This window comes from Sorex fumeus, unplaced genomic scaffold, assembly GCF_029834395.1.
Source record: "Sorex fumeus unplaced genomic scaffold, SorFum_2.1 ptg000166l, whole genome shotgun sequence".
Lineage (NCBI taxonomy): Eukaryota > Metazoa > Chordata > Mammalia > Eulipotyphla > Soricidae > Sorex > Sorex fumeus.
The window spans coordinates 307,240-325,956 of NW_026606223.1; the positions used below are offsets into that span (position 1 = coordinate 307,240).

At 69.3% G+C, this 18,717-nt stretch overlaps 1 protein-coding gene across 1 annotated transcript in view; it reads left to right on the forward strand.

Annotated features, from left to right (window-relative positions):
* The window catches only part of PMEPA1 (prostate transmembrane protein, androgen induced 1), a 29,642-nt gene extending 12,231 nt beyond the window's left edge, over window positions 1-17,411 (forward strand). The window contains exons 5-7 of the mRNA XM_056107462.1: window positions 13,557-13,711; window positions 16,656-16,709; window positions 16,899-17,411. Coding sequence (XP_055963437.1) covers window positions 13,557-13,711; window positions 16,656-16,709; window positions 16,899-17,411 — 722 coding nt within the window. The remainder of the gene's footprint in view (window positions 1-13,556; window positions 13,712-16,655; window positions 16,710-16,898) is intronic.
* Window positions 17,412-18,717: the final 1,306 nt, after the last annotated feature.

An 18,717-nucleotide genomic window follows, 5' to 3' on the forward strand; every position in this document is an offset into this window, starting at 1 on the left:
TTTGGTGAGAGGGGCCACGTGGCTGTGTCCTGTAGCAGGGGCCTGTGGCCAGCCCCCCTTTACCTGCAGGGAGAGCCGGGAGGCGTCCCAGGGCAGACGGGCAGCAGACCAGCCCAGGGCTGGGACCCTGTTCGCAGGTGGGCGTCCACCCGCTCTCGCCTCCCCTGCCCACACCCCAGCGCCCAGGACCCCTTGGCCGGTGTCCTAACCCCGCCCAGTTGAGGCGCAGGCCCTGGGTTGTGAGGACGTCGGGGGTCGCTCACTCGACCTCTCAGGGGATCCCCTCTGCCAGAAGCCAAGCTGGGCGAGCCCGGTCCTTCCTCCCCACCCCGTGTCCATCCGCCCCAGGACAGTGGACGGGTCCCAGCCTCGCCAGCACCTCCCTGCACCCCATGGGGGTCCCACGCCCCTTGCGTGGGGGCTGGGAGACCCTTTGTCCGCTGTGTCCCTGGGAGCCAGAGGGGCCAGGCTGGGCCCGCACGGCCTCCTCCTCCTCCCGGTCCCCCGGGCGGCCAGACCCCCCACACCCCCGCGCCCCGGCCAGCCGCCGGCCCGGGCCAGACCCATAAGTTAGCATTTCATTCCAGCCCCTCTGACAAACGGCTGCAGCCGGAGAAAGCCACCCCGCGTCTCCAAATGGCCACTTTGTCAGCGCGTCTCTGGGCGCTGTAAAAAGTCCTTTGTTATCTGTGTCTAGACAGCGCGCCAGCAGGATATCTGGTCTGCGTGCGGGAGGGGATCTGACAAGGTTGAATTCATTTACCGGCTTATTTAAAGCTGAATTTCAAAACACTCGCTCAGGAGTGGGGCCCGGGCCAGCCGCCCTCGGCCGCGCGGGCGCGAGGGCAGCGGTGCCCAGCGGGCACGGGCGCGGGGCGGCGGAGCCGGCGTGCTCGCTGTCTGTGATCGCCCCTCCGAGTGTCTAGACGCCGCAGATGCACGTTTTCTCTCCGCGCGGGACGCCCGCCCGCCCCCCAGCTGCCCGAGCCCCCTCCCGAGCCCCAGCCGCCTGCTGGCAGTGCCTTTGTGTTGGTAACACGTCGACTTGACTCCGCTAATTTTATACCATCACCCAGGGCGAGCGAGCGGGGCGGGCAGGTTTGCTCCTGGGAGGGCCTTCAGAGACCCCCTTCTCCTCCTCGCAACCCCCCCAGTCCCAGCACCGGGCTCGGGGACCCAGGGAGGGGCGTGGGGGCGGCCCCTCGTGGATTCTCACGCCGGGAGGGCAGAGGTTGGCCCTTTCGGGATGGAAATAGCGGGTCCAAGGTTTCCGGATTCAGGCGGTGCTGGAATTCACCTGTCGCCATGGCGACTGGGTGGTGGTTCCCAGAATGAAGGGGGTGGGGGGAGCTCTCAGGGTGGAGGGTCCCTCCGAGGTGGCAAGGCACCCGGCCACCCACAGCCGTCCCGCAGGGCGCGGGCCCTCTCTCTCCCGAGCCTGCAACGGGGGTGGATCCTTTGCACAAACCGGCACCCTGGGGGGATCAGGGTGTGTTCGGGTGTGTTCCCCCCACCCCGCCCCGCAACTGGGTGCTGCCGTTGACCGGTGTGGTCACACGCACCCGGATGGCCCACGGTGGAGCGTCCCCTCCGGGTTCCGTGGCGGACTTGGGACCCCCAACAAGCGCCTCTTACTAGTCTTTCGGGGGGCGGAGGGTCAGGTGGGGCCAGCTGAACCCCCTCTGCAGGAGACTGGCCTTCAAAGAGGGGCAGGGGCCCGGGAGGTTCTCCGATCCCCCAGGTCCCGGGGGCAGGAGTGGGCAGGAGCGGCCTGTGCGGGCGGGGATGCGGGGTGGCAAGCGGGGCGTCTGGGTCCCCATCAGCGCCTTCCTCCAGGAAGGAGAAATCGGACCCTCGCGGCCGGCCCGGCGCTGTCCTGTGCGTCCTCGGAGGGAACTCGGGTGGAGGGAGAGCGCGGGGGTGTCGTGTGGGGCTTCAGGGATCGGACCCGGGGCCAAGCCTCCTCCCGGGCCCCAAGCCAAGGGTCGGGAGGTTCAGGGGACCTGAAGGGCCCCACGCAAGGAGGGGGCGCGACCCCCGAGAGTCTGCCCACCCGGGACTCGGCGAGGGCGGGCCAGGCCAGGCCCAGGCTGCCAGGAGGGAAACTGAGTCTAGAACCCTCCGCACCCGCCGGCGCCGAGCCAGGGTGGTGGGGGGCGGCCCTAGCCTGCAGCGATCGTGAGTCTCGGATCCGGAACGCTCCCAGGCGGGACCCCCCCACCTCCAGCGCCCCGTGCTGGGCCCCCCGCCCCTCCCCCGACCCCAGCACCCAGGCGGGCCCCCAGCACCAGTCGCGGGGGCCGGAGGCAGGTTTGTCTTTTGCTTGTTCGCCCGGGGACGGCCGGGGTCAGCCGGGGTCAGCGGGTCTCGGTGCACGGGCGGAGGCGGCCTCGCCCAGCCTGCCCGGGCCTGGGGGGCTCCGTCGGGGGAGCCGTGCGCGCGCATCGGGGGCGTCCCTGCCCTCGTGACCGGTCCGTGGGTCGGAGCCCCCCCGCGGCCTTTGCAGCCACCCGGGCTCGGGGCGCTGCTGGGGACCCCCCCCCCCCCCCGGCCCGCTTCTCCGAGGCGTCTGCGACGGGGTCGCGCGGCATCGAGCGGGGCGTGGCCCCCCGAGGGGGCCGGTCCCCCCACCCCCCGAAGCCCCCGTGTGCCCGTGACCGCGCCCGCAGGGTGGGAGCGGGCGGTGCCGTCTCGCGAGGTGAGCGGACCCTCGCGCGGGACCAGGCAGAACTGTCTCGCGGGACGAGGGGACTCGGGTCTCGCGGGATGAGGGGGCTCGGGCCTCGCGGGATGAGGAGCCGCAGGTTCTCGCGGGATTAGGGGACTCGGGTCTCGCGGGACGAGGGGACTCGGGCCTCGCGGGGTTGGGCTAAAGGTTCCGGCGGTGCGAGCCGAGGGGGCGTCCTGGGACTAGGCGGCGCGGTCTCGCGGGATCAGACAAAAGGGTCTCGCGGGATTAGACAAAAGGGTCTCGCGGGATTAGACAAGGGTCTCGCGGGATTACCGGGAACTGTCGGGATTCGGCTGAACAGTCTCGCGGGATTAGGGGCACCTGTCTGGGCGCGGGTCGGGCGTCCTGCGGGGCTCGCGCTCCCCCGGGGTCCCGGCCGCTGCAGCCTCTCCCCCCCCCCCCCCCCGCCACGAGGGTCCCTGGGGCCCGCCCAGGGGTGCCCCCACCTCCCCCAGCCTGGCCCCGGGCCGGTCCCGCCTGCTGCCCCCCGGCGGGGCCGCGCCCCCGGGTTCCGGGGGACCCTGGCAGGCTGCAAAGGCCCCAGGCAGCGGGACCCCCGGCTGTTCCCGGTGCGGCCGTGCTAGCCCCCCCCCCCGCGCCCCACCTGGCCTCCCGGGGCCCGGCCTCCCCCGGTGCAACGCCGCAGGCCCGCTCGGGCCCCAGCTCGCCCGGGGCCGGGGACAGCGAGCGGCCGGCCTGGGCCTGCTGCCCCGTGGGGCCAGTTCCCCGCCCGCGTGGCCGTGGGACGGGGCGGATGTGCCTGCGCTGGGGGGGCGAGGCAGCGCGGAGGGTCCGAGCCGCCGCGGGGTGGGGGGCGTAGGAGCCAGCGCTTAGAGGGCAAGGGGATTCTTTTTTTCCCTTTTTTTTGCCTTTTTGGGTCACCCCCAGCGATGCCCAGGGGGCCCTCCCGGCTCATGCACTCAGGACTCGCCCCTGGCGGCGCTCGGGGACCCTAGGGGACGCCGGGGCTCGAACCCGGGTCGGCGGCGTGCAAGGCGAACGCGCTCCCCGCGGCGCATCGCTCGGCCCGGTGCTCCCCGTCCCTTCCCCGAACGCTAAAAGGCGCGTTTCGAATCCCGCCTCGGCCGCCGGTGGAGAGAGCTGGCAGCGAGCGGGCCCTTGGGCTGCGGCGCCAGGTGGCCGATGCGGAGGGAGGCAGCCCGCCCCAGGCCCCTCTCCTGGAGGACCCCTGCAGTGCTCACCTCCCAGCCAGCGCTGTCTGCAGGGGCGGCTGGGCTCTTGGGGGCCCGGGGAGGGGACCCGCAGACCCACACTCCGTCGGGAAGCTTGGTTGCCAGATGGCCGTGCATCCCCGGCCCCGCAGGTGGCCTCACCTGGCTGCTCCCACGGGATTTCCTCGCCACCCCCCCCCACCTCCGTGTGCAGGCAGGGCTGGCTCTGCACCCCCCGCCCGTGTGGCCTCCCAGCACCCTTGAGCTGGCCCGTGTGCCTCTTCCTGGGCTGCTGGGCCTCCCACGTGCATTGTCTCCTTCCACGGCGACGGTGCCGTGACCGTGTGGGAACGTGTCCTCACTCTGGGGCAGCAGTGCGGGGACTGTGGCTGGTTCCAGACCAGCTCACGTTCTGCAGGGGGAGATACTCGGTCACTCGACACAGCCCTCTGGCCTCTGTGCCTGTGCTCCCGCCGCGGGGCCTGGGGTGTGGCAGCGTGACAGCCAGGGCAGGTGGAGAAAGTGGGTGCTGGTGGCAGTGCCCGTCGTCCTCACCTGCCCAGCGCGTGTCAGGGCAGCGCTCGGGACTGGCGATGCGGATAAAGCAGCCGGGTCCGGATGGATGGCCAGGGCACGGAACGGGGCCGTGTGCCGGCTGCTGGGCCCTCATGGGGGTCACCGGGGGGGTGGGATGTGCCTTGGGGTTGGGAACTGGCAGGTCACTGACGCTGGTGGTCACAAGAGGAAAAGGCTGTGCAGGGATCCGCCCGGAGCTGGAAGGGGGCGAGAGGTGGGGTGGAACCCGTGTGTGTGTATGTGGCGTCCACGTGAGTGGAGTCAGTGATTCCTGCTCTTGGGGCAGGTTAAAGGGGGTCTTAGGGGGTGCCTGCATGGAGAAAGGAGGAACAGGCAAATTGACTCCTTTTGGGGGGGTCACACCCGGCGATACTCGGGTTCCTCCTGGCAGTGCTTGGGGGACCCTGTGGGATGCCGGGGATCAAGCCCGGGTCGGCCGGTGTGCAAGGCGAACGCCCTCCCCGCTGTGTATCGCTCTGGCCCCAGAAGTTTGACTCTTGACTCCCTGCGCCTGTCCCGGGGGAAAATCCCACAGCGTCACCCCAGTAGGTGACATGCACCTGAGGCCACACGAGCTCTGGGCTGAACCGTCGCCCACCCCGGGTGTGTCCAGCCCGGGCCTGGCCTGCTGCCGGCTGATACGTCTCCCGGCGACAGCCCTGCCTGCCACACTGGGTCACAGAGCCGGGTGGGGGTCTCGAGCCCGCCCGCCCTCCGCGTCTCTCCCCTTCCTCTCCTCCCGCAGCTGCCGGTTCTTCGGCCCCCGCCCCACGCCGCAGCCCTTTGGCTCTCTGAGTGCCCCGAAGCAGTGGCGGCACATTGGCAGCTGCCTCTGCCTTCCTCCTCGGAGGGCCCCCGGCCTCTACGCCAGAGCTGCCCCTTCCTCGGCGTCCGCTCAAGATCGACGAGACGTCGACCCAGTTTAGCCGGTGGGCGTCACCCCTCAGGGCCCCACGCTGGCATCTCACGAAGCGGCAAAGCCTTCACCCAAGGGACTCCCAGGCCCTAGACAGTCAGTCCCCTTGGTTTCTCTCCCCGTGCCCAGCCCACTGAGACGCCTCACCCGTGGCGAGGGCCTGGCAGCCCCGTCTGAGCTCCCCTCTGCCGAGCACGGGGCAGGAGCAGCCCTGTCTCTGGCGGCCGTCCTGACCCCCGCAAAGAGCTTCGTGCCGTGCAGGGGGCGGGCAGGGGTCTGCCCTGGGGGGTGCTTGTCGACCCACTTCCTCCGCATGATCCAGGGTGGCACTTGGAGGAAACGGAGGCACAGCCTCTGGCGATGGCCTCAGTCGCCACCGTCAGGGCGTCGGGGCCGGAGCTGGCACTGGGGCGTCTGCAGGTCCCGGCCGTTGGGTCAGTGCGGAGACCCCCGGAGGCCCCCAGCGCACGTGGCCTGAATGGGGAGCTATTGAGGCACGAACACGGCCGCTTTGTGCTCCCATTCAGCGCCTGCCTTTGTCCCGGCGCTCGGAAACGCCGCCGCCTCTCCCCGTCTCCCGGCGCTGGGGGACCTGCCTCGGAGAGGAACAGCTGCCGGTTCCAAGGGCCCTCGTGAGCCGCCCGCCCGGGCAGGCCGAGTGGTGTCGCCTGTCACCCCGACTCAGACACACACACACACACGTGCCTGACTCTTTCTGCAACGTGCTCAGATTTTACGAGTTCGCATGGTGAATGCTCATTTAAGAAAAAAAGCTCCGAGTGTCACACACTCTCGGCTTCCGAACGTTTGAGCAGTTTGACTTTCAGCCCCGGCGGTGACTCGAGGGTCCTCTGCCGTTCCGTTCCGTTTTCCTTTCTGCGCTGTCGTCGTTGTTGGCAGCAATTCTGGGCACTTGGGCCTCAGGGACCAGCAGCTCCGAGCTGTGCCAGTCTCTCCTGGTAGGGGAGGGGCAGAAACCAGGGCACCCCCAGACCCTCCTAGGAAGCCCCGCACGCCGAACCCCACAGCTGAACTCTGCTGCTCGGGACACACTGGGCCTCTGCTACCCGCTGGCCCTCGCAGAAGTGCTCTCGCGCTGCCTGGAGCCTGGGTGCTGGGTGCGTGGTTGGCGGTTACTTTGCTGGGTTGAGAGCAATCGATAGTGACCCCCCGCCACCTGCCGCCAAGCGCCCCGTCTCTCCCCAGCGAACAGACACACATTGGATTAATTTTATTTGGAGGGTGGCGGCGGGGGACTGCGCCTGGTGGTGCTCAGGGCTTACTCCTGGCTCTGTGCTCAGGAAACACTCAGGAATCCTGGCGGCAGACAGGGAGCCGTGCGGGCTGCCGGGATGGAACCCAGGCCGGCTGCACGTGGGCAGACGCCTTAACTCTCCCTCCGCCCGTGGATGATTTTGAACGGCTGCGGCCTCTCCGGTGCCCGTGGCCCGAGCCAGCCCCTCGGCGTGTGGCCGCTCGGTGGTGATTGATCCTGGCTGACAGTGGGTGTGGGAAGACGTCCGATGGCAACGACAAGAGGAGAAAAATCCCATTAGCTCTGTCTGGGCGGGTCATAACGTGGGAGAGGAAGGGCGGGCTTTGTCCGGCCCTGCTCGAGGCGTGTCCCGGCACGCGCTCCACACCGGCCACGGCTCGGCACCCGGCCCTCAGGACGGGGAGGGCAGCTCGCTGCCGAGTGCCCCGCTGCCACCCAGCACCAGGCTCGGTGTCAGCCCATCGCGCCCGCCAGTTTACTACCTGCTACGTGCACCTGGGCTGAGACGGACCCTTGTGCTTCTAGAAGCTTCTGCCTCCCGCAGGACACACTACAGTCGCCCTCAGTTAGGCCCACGGGGGGAGCAGATCTGAGTGTATGCCAGGGGCAGGGCGGCAAGAAACATCCTGGGCAACGCCTGGGCCTGGGAGCTCCGACGGGGCACACCTGTGCGTGTGTGTGTTGATGTTCGTGTGTGTGCATGCGTGTAGGTGTGCAGTCACATTTGTGTGTGCACACGTGTGGATGTACCCATGTGTGTCTGGGTGCATGTTACCGCGTATGCATTGTGTCCACATGTGCGCGTGGGACCTGTGCGTGCGTGTGTGTACCGGTGTGTGACCATGGATGTGTGTCTGTGCACGAGGCCAGGACACAGGGCAGCAGGTCGGGCGAGCCCAGTCCCCAGCACAGGGCAGGACGCTTTGCCTCCCAAGGCGACCCCGGGCCAACCTGAGGGCTTCTGGGTGGAAGTGGGCTTGTCCTTCTCTGCGCTTGCAGGCCGTGGTGGGGAAGCGCAGTCTGTCCCTCTGAGGGTCTCCACGGTGCCCTCTGTCCTGTCCACCCCTGCCTGCAGTTACCCCACACGTAAGCTGGTGCTTTTTTTTGAGTCCCACGTTGTGTGAAATCCACGAGTTGGTTCTTCGAATCAGGCCCCTGAGCTCATGCCACTGCGTGCCTCGGTGCCCTTGCGGCGTTTCTGAGGCTCCAGGTGCCCCTGCCCTGGGGTGCACACCACACACACCCCGCCGTGAGTGCCGTTTCATGTTTCCGAGGGTTAGTTGGTGCCAACTCTGGGGAAGCTCTGGTCAGGACGCAGCAAGCGAGACACTGACTGGCCGGGAGAGGCAGGACATGAATCCTGGCTGGACAGGCTCAGAGGGACACAGGTGGGTGGACACAGAGCCCGGAAGCGGGGCCGTAGTCTGAGGAAGGGGGATGCACATCCGGGTGGGTGGAGGGACTCGTGCGGACGCCCCGAGGTGGAGCTGGGCCCGGGGTTTTTACAGAACAGGAGGTTGGGGGCCAGAGACAGGCAGCAGGTACGGCGCTTGCCTCAACCCTGGTTTCATCCCCAGCATCCCGCGTGGACCCCTGGGCACCACCAGGAGTGATCTCTGAGCACAGAGCCAGGAATAAACCGTCTGCTCCCCTCCCCAAGGTAAAACACAGGCCCGAGAGATGGCGCACCAGGAGGATGCTAGCTTGCACGCGACTGACTCAGGCTGATCCCCGGCATCCCTGATGATCCCGAGCACTACCAGGAGTAACCCCTGAGCATTGCCGAATGCGGCCCGACGCCCCCCTCCCCCCCAAAAAAAAACACATCCCACAAAACATGGTTAGAGCAGAGAGGTTGACGTAGGCGAGAGTAGAGAGGAGGGAAGAAAGGAGAGATGTGTCAGGGGCTAGAGAAGGGAGAAGGAGGAAAAGTGTGGAGGCCGCAGGGAGTTTAGGAGGAGGTAGGAAAGCACAGGGGGTGGAGCAGGTGGCAGCCACGTGGAAACGCCAGCACAGACGCAGGAGGGAACGGACGGGTAGGGGAGCGTCGGAGTGGTCGCAGAGTGGAACAGAGGAGCGCTACGCGTCTGGAGGGAGAGGAGGGGACCAGAGGAACCGTTGCAGAAACACACGGGTACCAGGTGTAGGGTACCGGGGGGAGAGACAGGAAGGAGGTGAGAGGGCAGAGTTCAGAGCACCGAAGTCTCTGGGAGTCTGGAGTATCGGGGGCACAGGCGCAGGAGCAAGGGGTGGGGGCTAAGTGCCGGGGCTGCCCAGGACCCTCCTGGCTTGTCGCTGTGTTCCTGCGGCTGGAACAGACCCTGATGCCCTGTTGGCCGCCGCAGAGCAGGGGCCTCACGGCGGGCCTTCTCCGACTGTCCCCAGTGGGGGTCTGTTCTGCTACCCCCCCCCCCCCGTTCCCGCGTGCGTCCCCAGAACCCGGCCCTCGCCAGCCTGCAGGTGCCCGGTCCCCCGGGGTCCAGGAGCGGCCTTGGCACGGGCACCAGCAGGCTGGCCCAGATTCGCTGCCCCTGCAGAAACCTCGGGACAGATTTCCTCTTTCTGTGATTTTCTCGAAACCTCTAAACGATCTGACTCCGAGGAAATGAAGCGTGCCTTGGGGTGTCTGACATGGCGGGAGGCTGGGCTGTTGTTTGAATTCGGGGGGCGGGGGCCGGCGGGCTCCGCGGAATCTCAATGAGGCCGGCCCCGGTCTCATCGGGCAGTTCTAACAAGATTAGATTTTCATAAATTTCAGACAGTGCCAATTCCTAATTCCTCGGTGTGCGGCCGGGAGGCCAGACAGGGCCGCCTGCCCGGGCCGCTTGTTAGCTGGGAGGGACGCCAGCTGCCCCCGGCCCCCCTCTCTGGGCAGGCGGGGGTGGGGAGCCGGGGCTGGGGGTGTCTGGGCTGGAAACCTGGGGGCTGCCGGCGTGGCCAGGTGGGCCCGGCTCAGGGCCGGTGCAGACCGGCCCCAGCCCTGGGCTTCTTGTCTGGGCGCTGGGGTGTCCCTGGAGAGGCGGGAGAGCGACGGCCCCGCCCTGGAGGACTGTCTTCCTGGAAATGCTTTTGTGTATTTGTGTTTCGCGGTAGCTCCCGGCGCAGTGCTCTGGGGCTCCCGCCTGCGGTGCTCAGGCCGGCCTCAGGTGGTTTCCTTTCGAGGCCATTCTGTTCTCTCATTTTATTGGGAAGAGGGCGGGTTTCTCGGCGGCCGGGACGAGACGAGCCAGCCCCCACGCCGGGAGCCCCTTTCTCCATCTGTAAACCTGTCAAGTGTGTGAGTCTGTGCACAGGACACGTGAGAACTCAGGATGGGCCGGAGGGAGGCGGCTCGGTTCCGTCCAGGCGGCCTGGAGACCCGGGCCGCGGGCACCTGTCCCAGGAGGAAGGCCGTCTAGACGCCCAGGCTCGCCCACGAGGCGGGAGAACCGTTAATTTGAAATTGTTCTCAGGCGAGAGGCCGTGAAACAGACAGGCCCGTGCTGGCTGGAGCTTTGCTGGGGGAAAGTGGTCGCCCCCAGAACGCCAGCACCCCTTTCAGAGAACCCTGGCTCGTGGTCAGTGGGGCCGAGTGCCTGGGCAGCGTCCCCCTGTGCCTCAGTTTACTTGCCTGTACAGGGAAGGCGCTGGTGCCCACGTCCCAGACCTGGACCCATGTTACCTGGTTCCCCGGGGGAGCCCAGACCCCCAACCCTCTCTCCTGAACTGAGTGACCAGGTTTGGGCCTGCGGGGGCCTTGGAGAACTAACTGGTAACCAGGGTCTGCGGCTGGGAGTGGGACCTGCCCCCCACATCCTGGCGAGGAGAAGCTCGTCAGATCAGGGAAACTGAGCCAAGGTCCATGGAGGTCCTGAGCCGCTCTTGTGGCAGAAGTCCCCCCTGCAGGGAGCTGCGCAGGGCCTGGAGACCCCCTTGGCTGCTGCCACGTTCGGGATGGGGGTGCCGGCCTGCAGCCCGGCCCTGTGAGACTGTCCCCTACTCCCCTCCGGAAGCAGCTGTGTGGGGTGCAGACATGATGAGGGACCCCGTGTCAGCAGGACCCCAGCCACCCCCCCACCCCAACCGCTCTGGGGTGGGCCGAGTCCCCCACCTGGCCCGGGGCTCCCTTGGACCCCAGCAGAGCTCCTGGTGCTGCCCCGGATCTACCAGATCTGGGGGTGGCACCCGGCCCTCATGCCGTCCGTCTACCGGGTACCTCTGGCGTGTCCCCCCCATCCCCCCAGGACTCCTGGGCCCTGGGAGCAGGTGGGCACTGAGGCGTCAGCCCTTCCGGCCCCCACCCGGCGGGGCTGGCCCAGGGGAGGGTTTGCTCAGCTGCCCAGTGGCGCCCTGGATGTCTGGAGACTGGCAGTGTGGGCAGGGCGGCGAGGGGCAGGGGCGAAGAGTGCATGGGAGTGGGGGCAGGGCCCCGGAGGAGGGGCCTGTGGGTGGGGGACAAAGCGTCCTGTGTCCGATGAATAGCCGGCTTTATTTGGGACCTACCAGAAGGCCGGGCCGGGCCCTGGGCCCGCCTGTCTGGGGGGTGGGGGGTGTGGCCAGTCGCTGGCTGAGGCCCCGAGGCCTGGCCTGGGCCCAAGCTGGGGCCGCCCTCCTGGCGGGAAAGTGAGGGTGCCCAGCGTGGCCCAGTTCCCACCGGGAGCGCCCAGCCTGGCCTGGCCCAGACGCCAGTCCCTCCTCCCCCAGCCGGGGCCGTGAGCCAGCGCCCGGGATGCCCGGCCTCCCCGAGTGTCCCTTGGCCTCTGGGCCGCTGCACCACCTTCTGGAGCAGGGACACCCCCGGGTCGTCTGTCCACCGCCCCAGACGGTGCCTCTGGCCCCCACAGCCTCACCCGCAGACGGTGCAGGGTGAGAGGGGAGGAAGTTGGTGGGGGTGACTCTGGGGAGTCCTGACAGTGGCCCACCCTGGACACTCAGTGGCAGGGGAGGGGAGTGGGGAGAGCCCCGTCAGCTTCCCACTGTGTTGGGGGGGAGGGGGAGGGAGACCGCCCTGAACTTGAGCTGCCCCTGCAGGACCCTCTGTTGAGGGTCTCAGCCCTCCCCTCCCCCCCGCCTGTGCCGGGGATGTCAGGGGCAGCTGGCCCGGTCACTGCCCAGGACTGGCCTCTGCTGTGGCTGCCCCCACGGCGGAACCTCAAGCCCCGCGGGATCAGCGCTGCTCAGGTGGGGACCCCCGGCTTCTGGCAAAAAAAAAAAGCGCGACTTGAGAACCCCAGCAGCTGTAGCCCCCACCCCTTCTCTTCTCGGGTCCTTCGAGGCCGCTGGGGGTGTTGGGGACACGGGGTGACACAGGCTGTGGTGCTTGAAGGTTGCGTGCGCAGAGGCGCGGGGGAAGGCCGAGCTGGGAGCCCCGCAGCGGGTGGGGCGGGGCCTGCCGCCGTGGTCGGTGCCTGTTGTTGCAGTGGGTGGGGTGGGTGACTGCTTGGGGCGGGGCCTACCGCCGTGGTAGGGGCCTATAGCTGCAGTGGGTGGGGTGGGTGGCGCCCTGATAGGGCAGGGGCGGGGCCTGCCGCCGTTCTAGGGCGGGGCGGCCGGGGTAGGGAAGGGGCGTGGCCTGTTGCTGGGCGGGGCTTGCCGACGTGGCGAGGGAAGGGGCAGGGCCTGTTGCTGTGGTGGGTGGGGCAGATGCCTCCGTGGGCGTGGGGTCTACTGCCCTGGGCCATGGTAGGGAAGGGGCGGGGCCTGTTGCTGCGGGGGGTGGGGCGGGTGTCTTCCTGGGGGCGGGGCCTGTCGCCATGGGAGGGGCGGGGCCTGCCGCCGTGGGAGGGAAGGGGCGGGGCCTGTTGCTGCGGGGGGTGGGGCGGGGCGGGTATCTTCCTGGGGGCGGGGCCTGCCGCCGTGGGAGGGAAGGGGCGGGGCCTGTTGCTGCGGGGGTGGGGCAGGTGTCTTCCTGGGGGCGGGGCCTGTCGCCATGGGAGGGGCGGGGCCTGTCGCCGTGGGAGGGAAGGGGCGGGGCCTGTTGCTGCGGGGGGGTGGGGCGGGGCGGGTATCTTCCTGGGGGCGGGGCCTGCCGCCGTGGGAGGGAAGGGGCGGGGCCTGTTGCTGCGGGGGTGGGGCAGGTGTCTTCCTGGGGGCGGGGCCTGTCGCAATGGGAGGGGAGGGGCGGGGCCTACCGTCGTGGGAGGGGAGGGAAGGGGCGGGGCCTGTTGCTGCGGGGGGGTGGGGCGGGTGTCTTCCTGGGGGCGGGGCCTGTCGCCATGGGAGGGGCGGGGCCTGCCGCCGTGGGAGGGAAGGGGCGGGGCCTGTTGCTGCGGGGGGGTGGGGCGGGGCGGGTATCTTCCTGGGGGCTGGGCCTGCCGCCGTGGGAGGGAAGGGGCGGGGCCTGTTGCTGCGGGGGTGGGGCAGGTGTCTTCCTGGGGGCGGGGCCTGTCGCAATGGGAGGGGAGGGGCGGGGCCTACCGTCGTGGGAGGGGAGGGAAGGGGCGGGGCCTGTTGCTGCGGGGGGTGGGGCGGGTGTCTTCCTGGGGGCGGGGCCTGTCGCCATGGGAGGGGCGGGGCCTGCCGCCGTGGGAGGGAAGGGGCGGGGCCTGTTGCTGCGGGGGTGGGGCGGGCGTCTTCCTGGGGGCGGGGCCTGCCGCCGGGGGAGGGAAGGGGCGGGGCCTGTTGCTGCGGGGGTGGGGCAGGTGTCTTCCTGGGGGCGGGGCCTGTCGCCATGGGAGGGGAGGGGCAGGGCCTGCCGCCGTGGGAGGGGAGGGGAGGGGCTTGTTGCTGCGGGGGCGGGGCGGGTGTCTTCCTGGGGGCGGGGCCTGCCGCCGTGGGAGGGGAGGGAAGGGGCGGGGCTTGTTGCTGCGGGGGCGGGGCGGGCGCCTCCCCGGGAGCCCCCCCCCCCCCCCCCCCCCCCCCGTCCCAGGACTCACCTCCCTCCCCCGCTCCTTCCTTCCCTGGCAGCCGAGCTGGAGTTCGTGGAGATCACGGTCATCGTGGTGGTGGTGATGGTGATGGTGGTGGTGATCACGTGCCTGCTGAGCCACTACAAGCTGTCGGCGCGCTCCTTCATGGGGCGGCACAGCCAGGCCCGCCGGAGGGACGACGCGCTGTCCTCGGTGAGTGCCCGCCCGCCCCTGACCTCGGCGACTGCCCGCCCGCCCCTGGCCTCCGGGCGGGGACTCGAGCCTTGTGGACAGCAGGGTCCCCTGAGCTCCCGAGTCCTGCCGTGTCCCTCTGGCCAGGCCCTGGGCTGTGTGTGGGGTCCATTCCCAGCATTTGATGCAGGGGGCTGTGTCCACCTCCCCCGGGTTGGGGCATAGCACAGTGGGGGGACTGGGCCAGCACGTCCATGGCTTCTCCTCTGCCCAGCCATCTCCTGTCACCATCTGTCCGTTCACGCATTCAGGGATCTGTCTGCCCGCACATCCGCCCACCTGATGCTCCACCTGTCCCACTCGCCCCTCCGCCCACAGCTCACCCCTTGCCCATCCTCTACCTACCATCTCCTCGGCTGTCCAGCCCCGCCCCCCCAGCAGGCTGCCCACCGACTCCTCCATCCATCCATCCATCCATCCATCCACGTGTCCATCCGTCCTTCCCATCCCGTCCATCCTTCCATCCACCCAGCCTTCTTTCACCCCGTCCGGCCACACATTGCTCCTCGCCCCTGCCCACCGTCCCTCCTGACCCTGTCCGCTTGCTGGGGCAGGAGCCGTGCGGGGCCTTTCAGCAGGAAGGTCTTCCTGAGGGTGGCGGCAAGGGCGGGGGGTTGGGGGGGCTGTCCTCTGCCCTTTGCGGCCCTCCTGGGCTGGGGTGTTGCTGAGTCATGAGCCTCACAAGTTGCCCTGGAAATCCCACTCCCATCCCCTTGAGACGCCGCTCAGCAGAGGGCCAGGCGGTAGGCGTGGGTGGGCACGGGTGTCGTCTTCTGCCCCGTGGAAGCTGCCCCCACCAGGGCAGCGAGGGGCCCCTCTCCCCAGTGTGCATGCTGGGCTCTGGGGACAGGCCCCGGGGAGCTGGTGCTTCTGGGCGTGGCCTCCGGACGCGGGGACACCTGGGGCTGGCAGCAGGGCCCGAGTGTGGGGCTGAGCCAACTGGGACGGCCAGGCCTGTCCCCACAGGTCCGGGCCCTGCCACCTGCGTCAGGCCGCAGCCTCAGTGCGTCATGGGGGCCAGGGCCAGGGACGTCTTGCTCCAGTCCCTGTGCCGGGAAGGCAGGTGGCCAGACCCGGCCCCGCCATGCCAGAAGGCCACGCAGGCCGCGGTTCTGAAGCAACCCGCCGCGCCTTCTGCAGCCTGGGGGTTGCCCCGTGTGCCCCGGCCGTGGTGCCATCCCGCTGACATGCGTGCGATCTGCTGCGGTTCCCAGCCTGGAACTCCATTTCAGAGGGGAATCGGGGCTCAGAGAGGTGGGGACGTTTGCCTGAGGCCACACAGCTTCGAAGACCAAGTGGATGGGAAGACCCTGGGGTGGGGCAGGGTCCCTGGGGTGGGGGCGGCATCGTGGCCACAGGGGCAGCGAGCTCACCCTCGCGGAGCACCCAGGCCTGCTGCCTGCTCTGTGTTCCGTTCCCTGCAGCCACCGGGCCCCGGGGACCCCCCATGACGCCTCGTCAGTCCTGGAGATCAGAGTCGCTGTGTTCCCGGGGACCCCTCGGCTGACAGGGCGTGTCTGGGGCGTCTGTTCCAATAGAGCCCGCTGCCCGCCTGGTGCTGAGCCCGGTGGGGTGCAGAGCCCCGGGGGGACGCGCCCCGGGAGCCAAGGGCCGGGGCTTATCTGAACGCAGAAGTGCCCCCGTTGGCAGGGGTGCGGCGGGCAGGGCCACGGGCCCTCTGCAGCCCCGAGAGCCCGGCTCCCCATGACCTCCCACTCCTTTGCGACCTTTACTGCTCCCCCCGCTGCACCCCTGCATTCGGGTCAGGGGAGGGCCTGGGGCCTCCTGCTCCCCGAGTCAGCCACCGGGCAAAGGGGGGGTCAGAAAAGGCCCCCGAGTCACAGGAGATGAGGGGCCACGCTTACCCACGTCATTCGGGTGGGCAGCGAGGCCAGCAGCTGGGCGGCAGGACCGAGTGTCCCACTGCCCCCGGGGGGTCACGGCAAGGCCTGGCCGCCTCGGGGCGTGGAGGAAAGCAGGGACCAGGACGGAGGAGCCGGGGGCACCTCCGGGGGCAGCGGGGTGTCCCCCCAGCCCCCGCCACCCACCTTCCGTGGGGTGTGACGGAGGTGGGTGCGGGTTGGAACCGGGGAGTCCCCAGGTGGGGCTAAGGGGCGTGGGGGGTGTAGGCCTGGGCTAGTGTTTGAGGTAGATTCACGGGGATTGCAGTGGGCGGGGGGACGGAAGGGTGGATGGCTTGGGGGTTCCTGGAAGCCTCCCTGGAGGAGGGGGCTTGCTGGGGGCAGCCAGGTGGTGGGGCTGGTGAGTGGTGCCGGTCTGCTGGCCGGAGCCCCTCACACACAGAGGCTGTGAGCCGAGCCCGTCTGGGTCACGCTTTGGCTGCTTATGGCGGAGACTCGCAGACGGGCTGGGTCTGGGGCCCCCAGCCTGCCGAGGGCGTGCGGGGAGGGTTCAGAGGCTGCGTCAGAGTGACCCAGGCCCAGCTCGATAAAGTGATCGCCGTTTCCTGGGTGGACAGCCGCTGGTTCTCCGCACCCCGGTGCCTGGGGTGTGGGGCCCAGGGCCCACCCAGTCGAGGAGCCCCCCAGTGACCACTTGGGGGTGACCGCCCTCGCCCTGAGAGCCTCTCGCCTGGGCAGCCTGGTGGGTCACGCGGCCATTGCTTGGGTTTGGTTTGGGGGCCCCCCAGTGGGCTCAGAGCCTGGGAGCGGCAGTCCCGTGTTTGTTGGGGGTCACTGCCCTCCTGTCCAGCACTCCCCACCCCCCGCTGCTGGAGGGCTTGGACACAGGAAGGGGCCTCAGGCGACCGTTTCCCATCCTGAAGAATGAAAGAGTGTCGTGGGGACAGACGGGGAATGTGGGCCGGGGCATGTGGGCCGGGGCGTCTGTCTGTCTGACTGTCTGTCCACACAGTAACCGCGGGCTCTGTCTGCTCCCCACGCAGGAAGGCTGCCTCTGGGCCTCGGACAGCACCGTGTCCGGCACTGGACTCCCGGAGGTGAGTCCCCGCGCCCCTCCGCACGGGTAGCAGGCCCCTGGGGAGACCGTCGGGGTCACACAGCCCCCCCGCCCCTCCCCGGGGCCCGTGACACCCCCTGTCCGGGACTGGCGCGGACAGGTGCTCCGGGCACCGGCCGGCCCCAGCCCACCCCAGCCCACCCCGACCCTGCCTCTGCTCTGCCCGCAGCCCTACGCCCAGCCGCGGGCCCCCGACCGCCTGGCCGTGCCGCCCTTCGCGCCGCGGGACCGTTTCCAGCGCTTCCAGCCCACCTACCCGTACCTGCAGCACCACATCGACCTGCCCCCGACCATCTCGCTGTCGGACGGGGAGGAGCCGCCGCCCTACCAGGGCCCCTGCACGCTCCAGCTGCGGGACCCCGAGCAGCAGCTGGAGCTGAACCGCGAGTCGGTGCGCGCGCCCCCGAACCGAACCGTCTTCGACTCGGACCTGATGGACGGCGCCGCGCTGGGGGGCCCCTGCCCGCCCAGCAGCAACTCGGGCATCAGCGCCGCGGGCTACGGGGGCGGCGGGCGCATGGAGGGCCCGCCCCCCACCTACAGCGAGGTCGTCGGCCACTACCCGGGCCCCGCGCCCCCCGCCCTGCTGGAGGGGACCCGCCTGCCGCCCGCGCACATCTCCCCCGAGAGCACTGCGGGCTGGAGCAAGGACAAGGAGAAGCCGCAGGGACCGGCGCTCTAGGGGCCCGGGGGCCGCCACCCGCTCTGGGCACCCGGGGGCACGGCCTGCCCGCCGCCCGGTGGCTCCGTGGGTCTTTCCACGCCCTGTGCGGGCCGAGCGAGCGCGGCCGGGCCCCGGCCCCGGTGGGCTGCTCGGGGGTGGACGGGGGCCCAGGGCGGAGCGCGCCCCCCGCTGCCTCCAGCTCCTGCCTGGCCGCCGGCCTGGACGCTTCTTGCCTGGGTCTCACGATTTCACGTAACTTTAAAGACATATTTGCACAAACCTTTTGTTTAAAGATCTGCAATATTATATCTATAAATATATATAAAATAAGAGAAAGTATTGCGAGGGCAGGAGTATTTTTGTATTAGCAGAGGCCTATCACAGAAAAAAAAATAAGCTGTTTTCTGAACTAGAAGAGAACAAAAGGCAGATTTTGAGTGCCAACTCGGAAGGCGCGTGGTACCTTGTAAAGAGAAGAGCATCACGGAGCAGGGGTTCAGAGTTATTTATATAAATGTTGAGCTTTTGCACTATTTTTTAATATAAAGATATCAGTGCTTGTTCGCCGGAAACTTCTGTCGGTGGAGGCCTTCGGGGACCAGGCGGGAGGTGGCGGGGGCGCCCGGCAGACCCTCCCTCCCCCCGCAGACGCCGCCAGGGCCAGGAGACGCCTTTCCACAGTGCAGAGGCGCGGCTGTCTGGGGCGCCGCAGCCCGCAGGCACTCCCATCTGTCCCTGCAGGCCGGGGTGCGGCGCCTGGTGACACCCGTGGCCTGTGCGCTCGTTGCAGCCTGGGGGCGCCTTCCAGGAGACCCGACTCCCAGGGACCCCCCACCCCCCACCTCTCTCCCTGTCCTCTTGCCAACCCTCGCAGCGAGGGGGGTGCGGTGGGGTGGGCACACCTCCCCCCCACCCCTGCTCTTGGGCATTTGGGGTGTGTGCCCCAGTAGATCTGGGTGGGGGACGTGAAGGTCGAGAACTTGGGTGCAGGGTGGAGGTGCCCTGGCACCCCGGTGGGGCCTCCCCCCCACCCCTCCCTCCTCGGGGGAGCCTGGACACGGCCCCTCGGTGGCTGCTCGGCCCGGGGCCAGCGACCGCTATTACTTGAAAAACAATCCCAAAGGGGAGGAGGGCCCTGCTGGGATCCCGGAGCCGGGGGGTGGGGGCAAGCGCCCCCCGGGACTCCCCAGGCCCTGCCCGGAAGGTACAGGGACACCGTCAGATGCCGCTGCGGCATCTCCTCAGTGCCTTACTGGGGCAGCGGGGGCTGTCGGGCCTCGCTCTCCGGGACCCCCCCTCGGGGTGGGCAAAGGGCTTCTGCTCT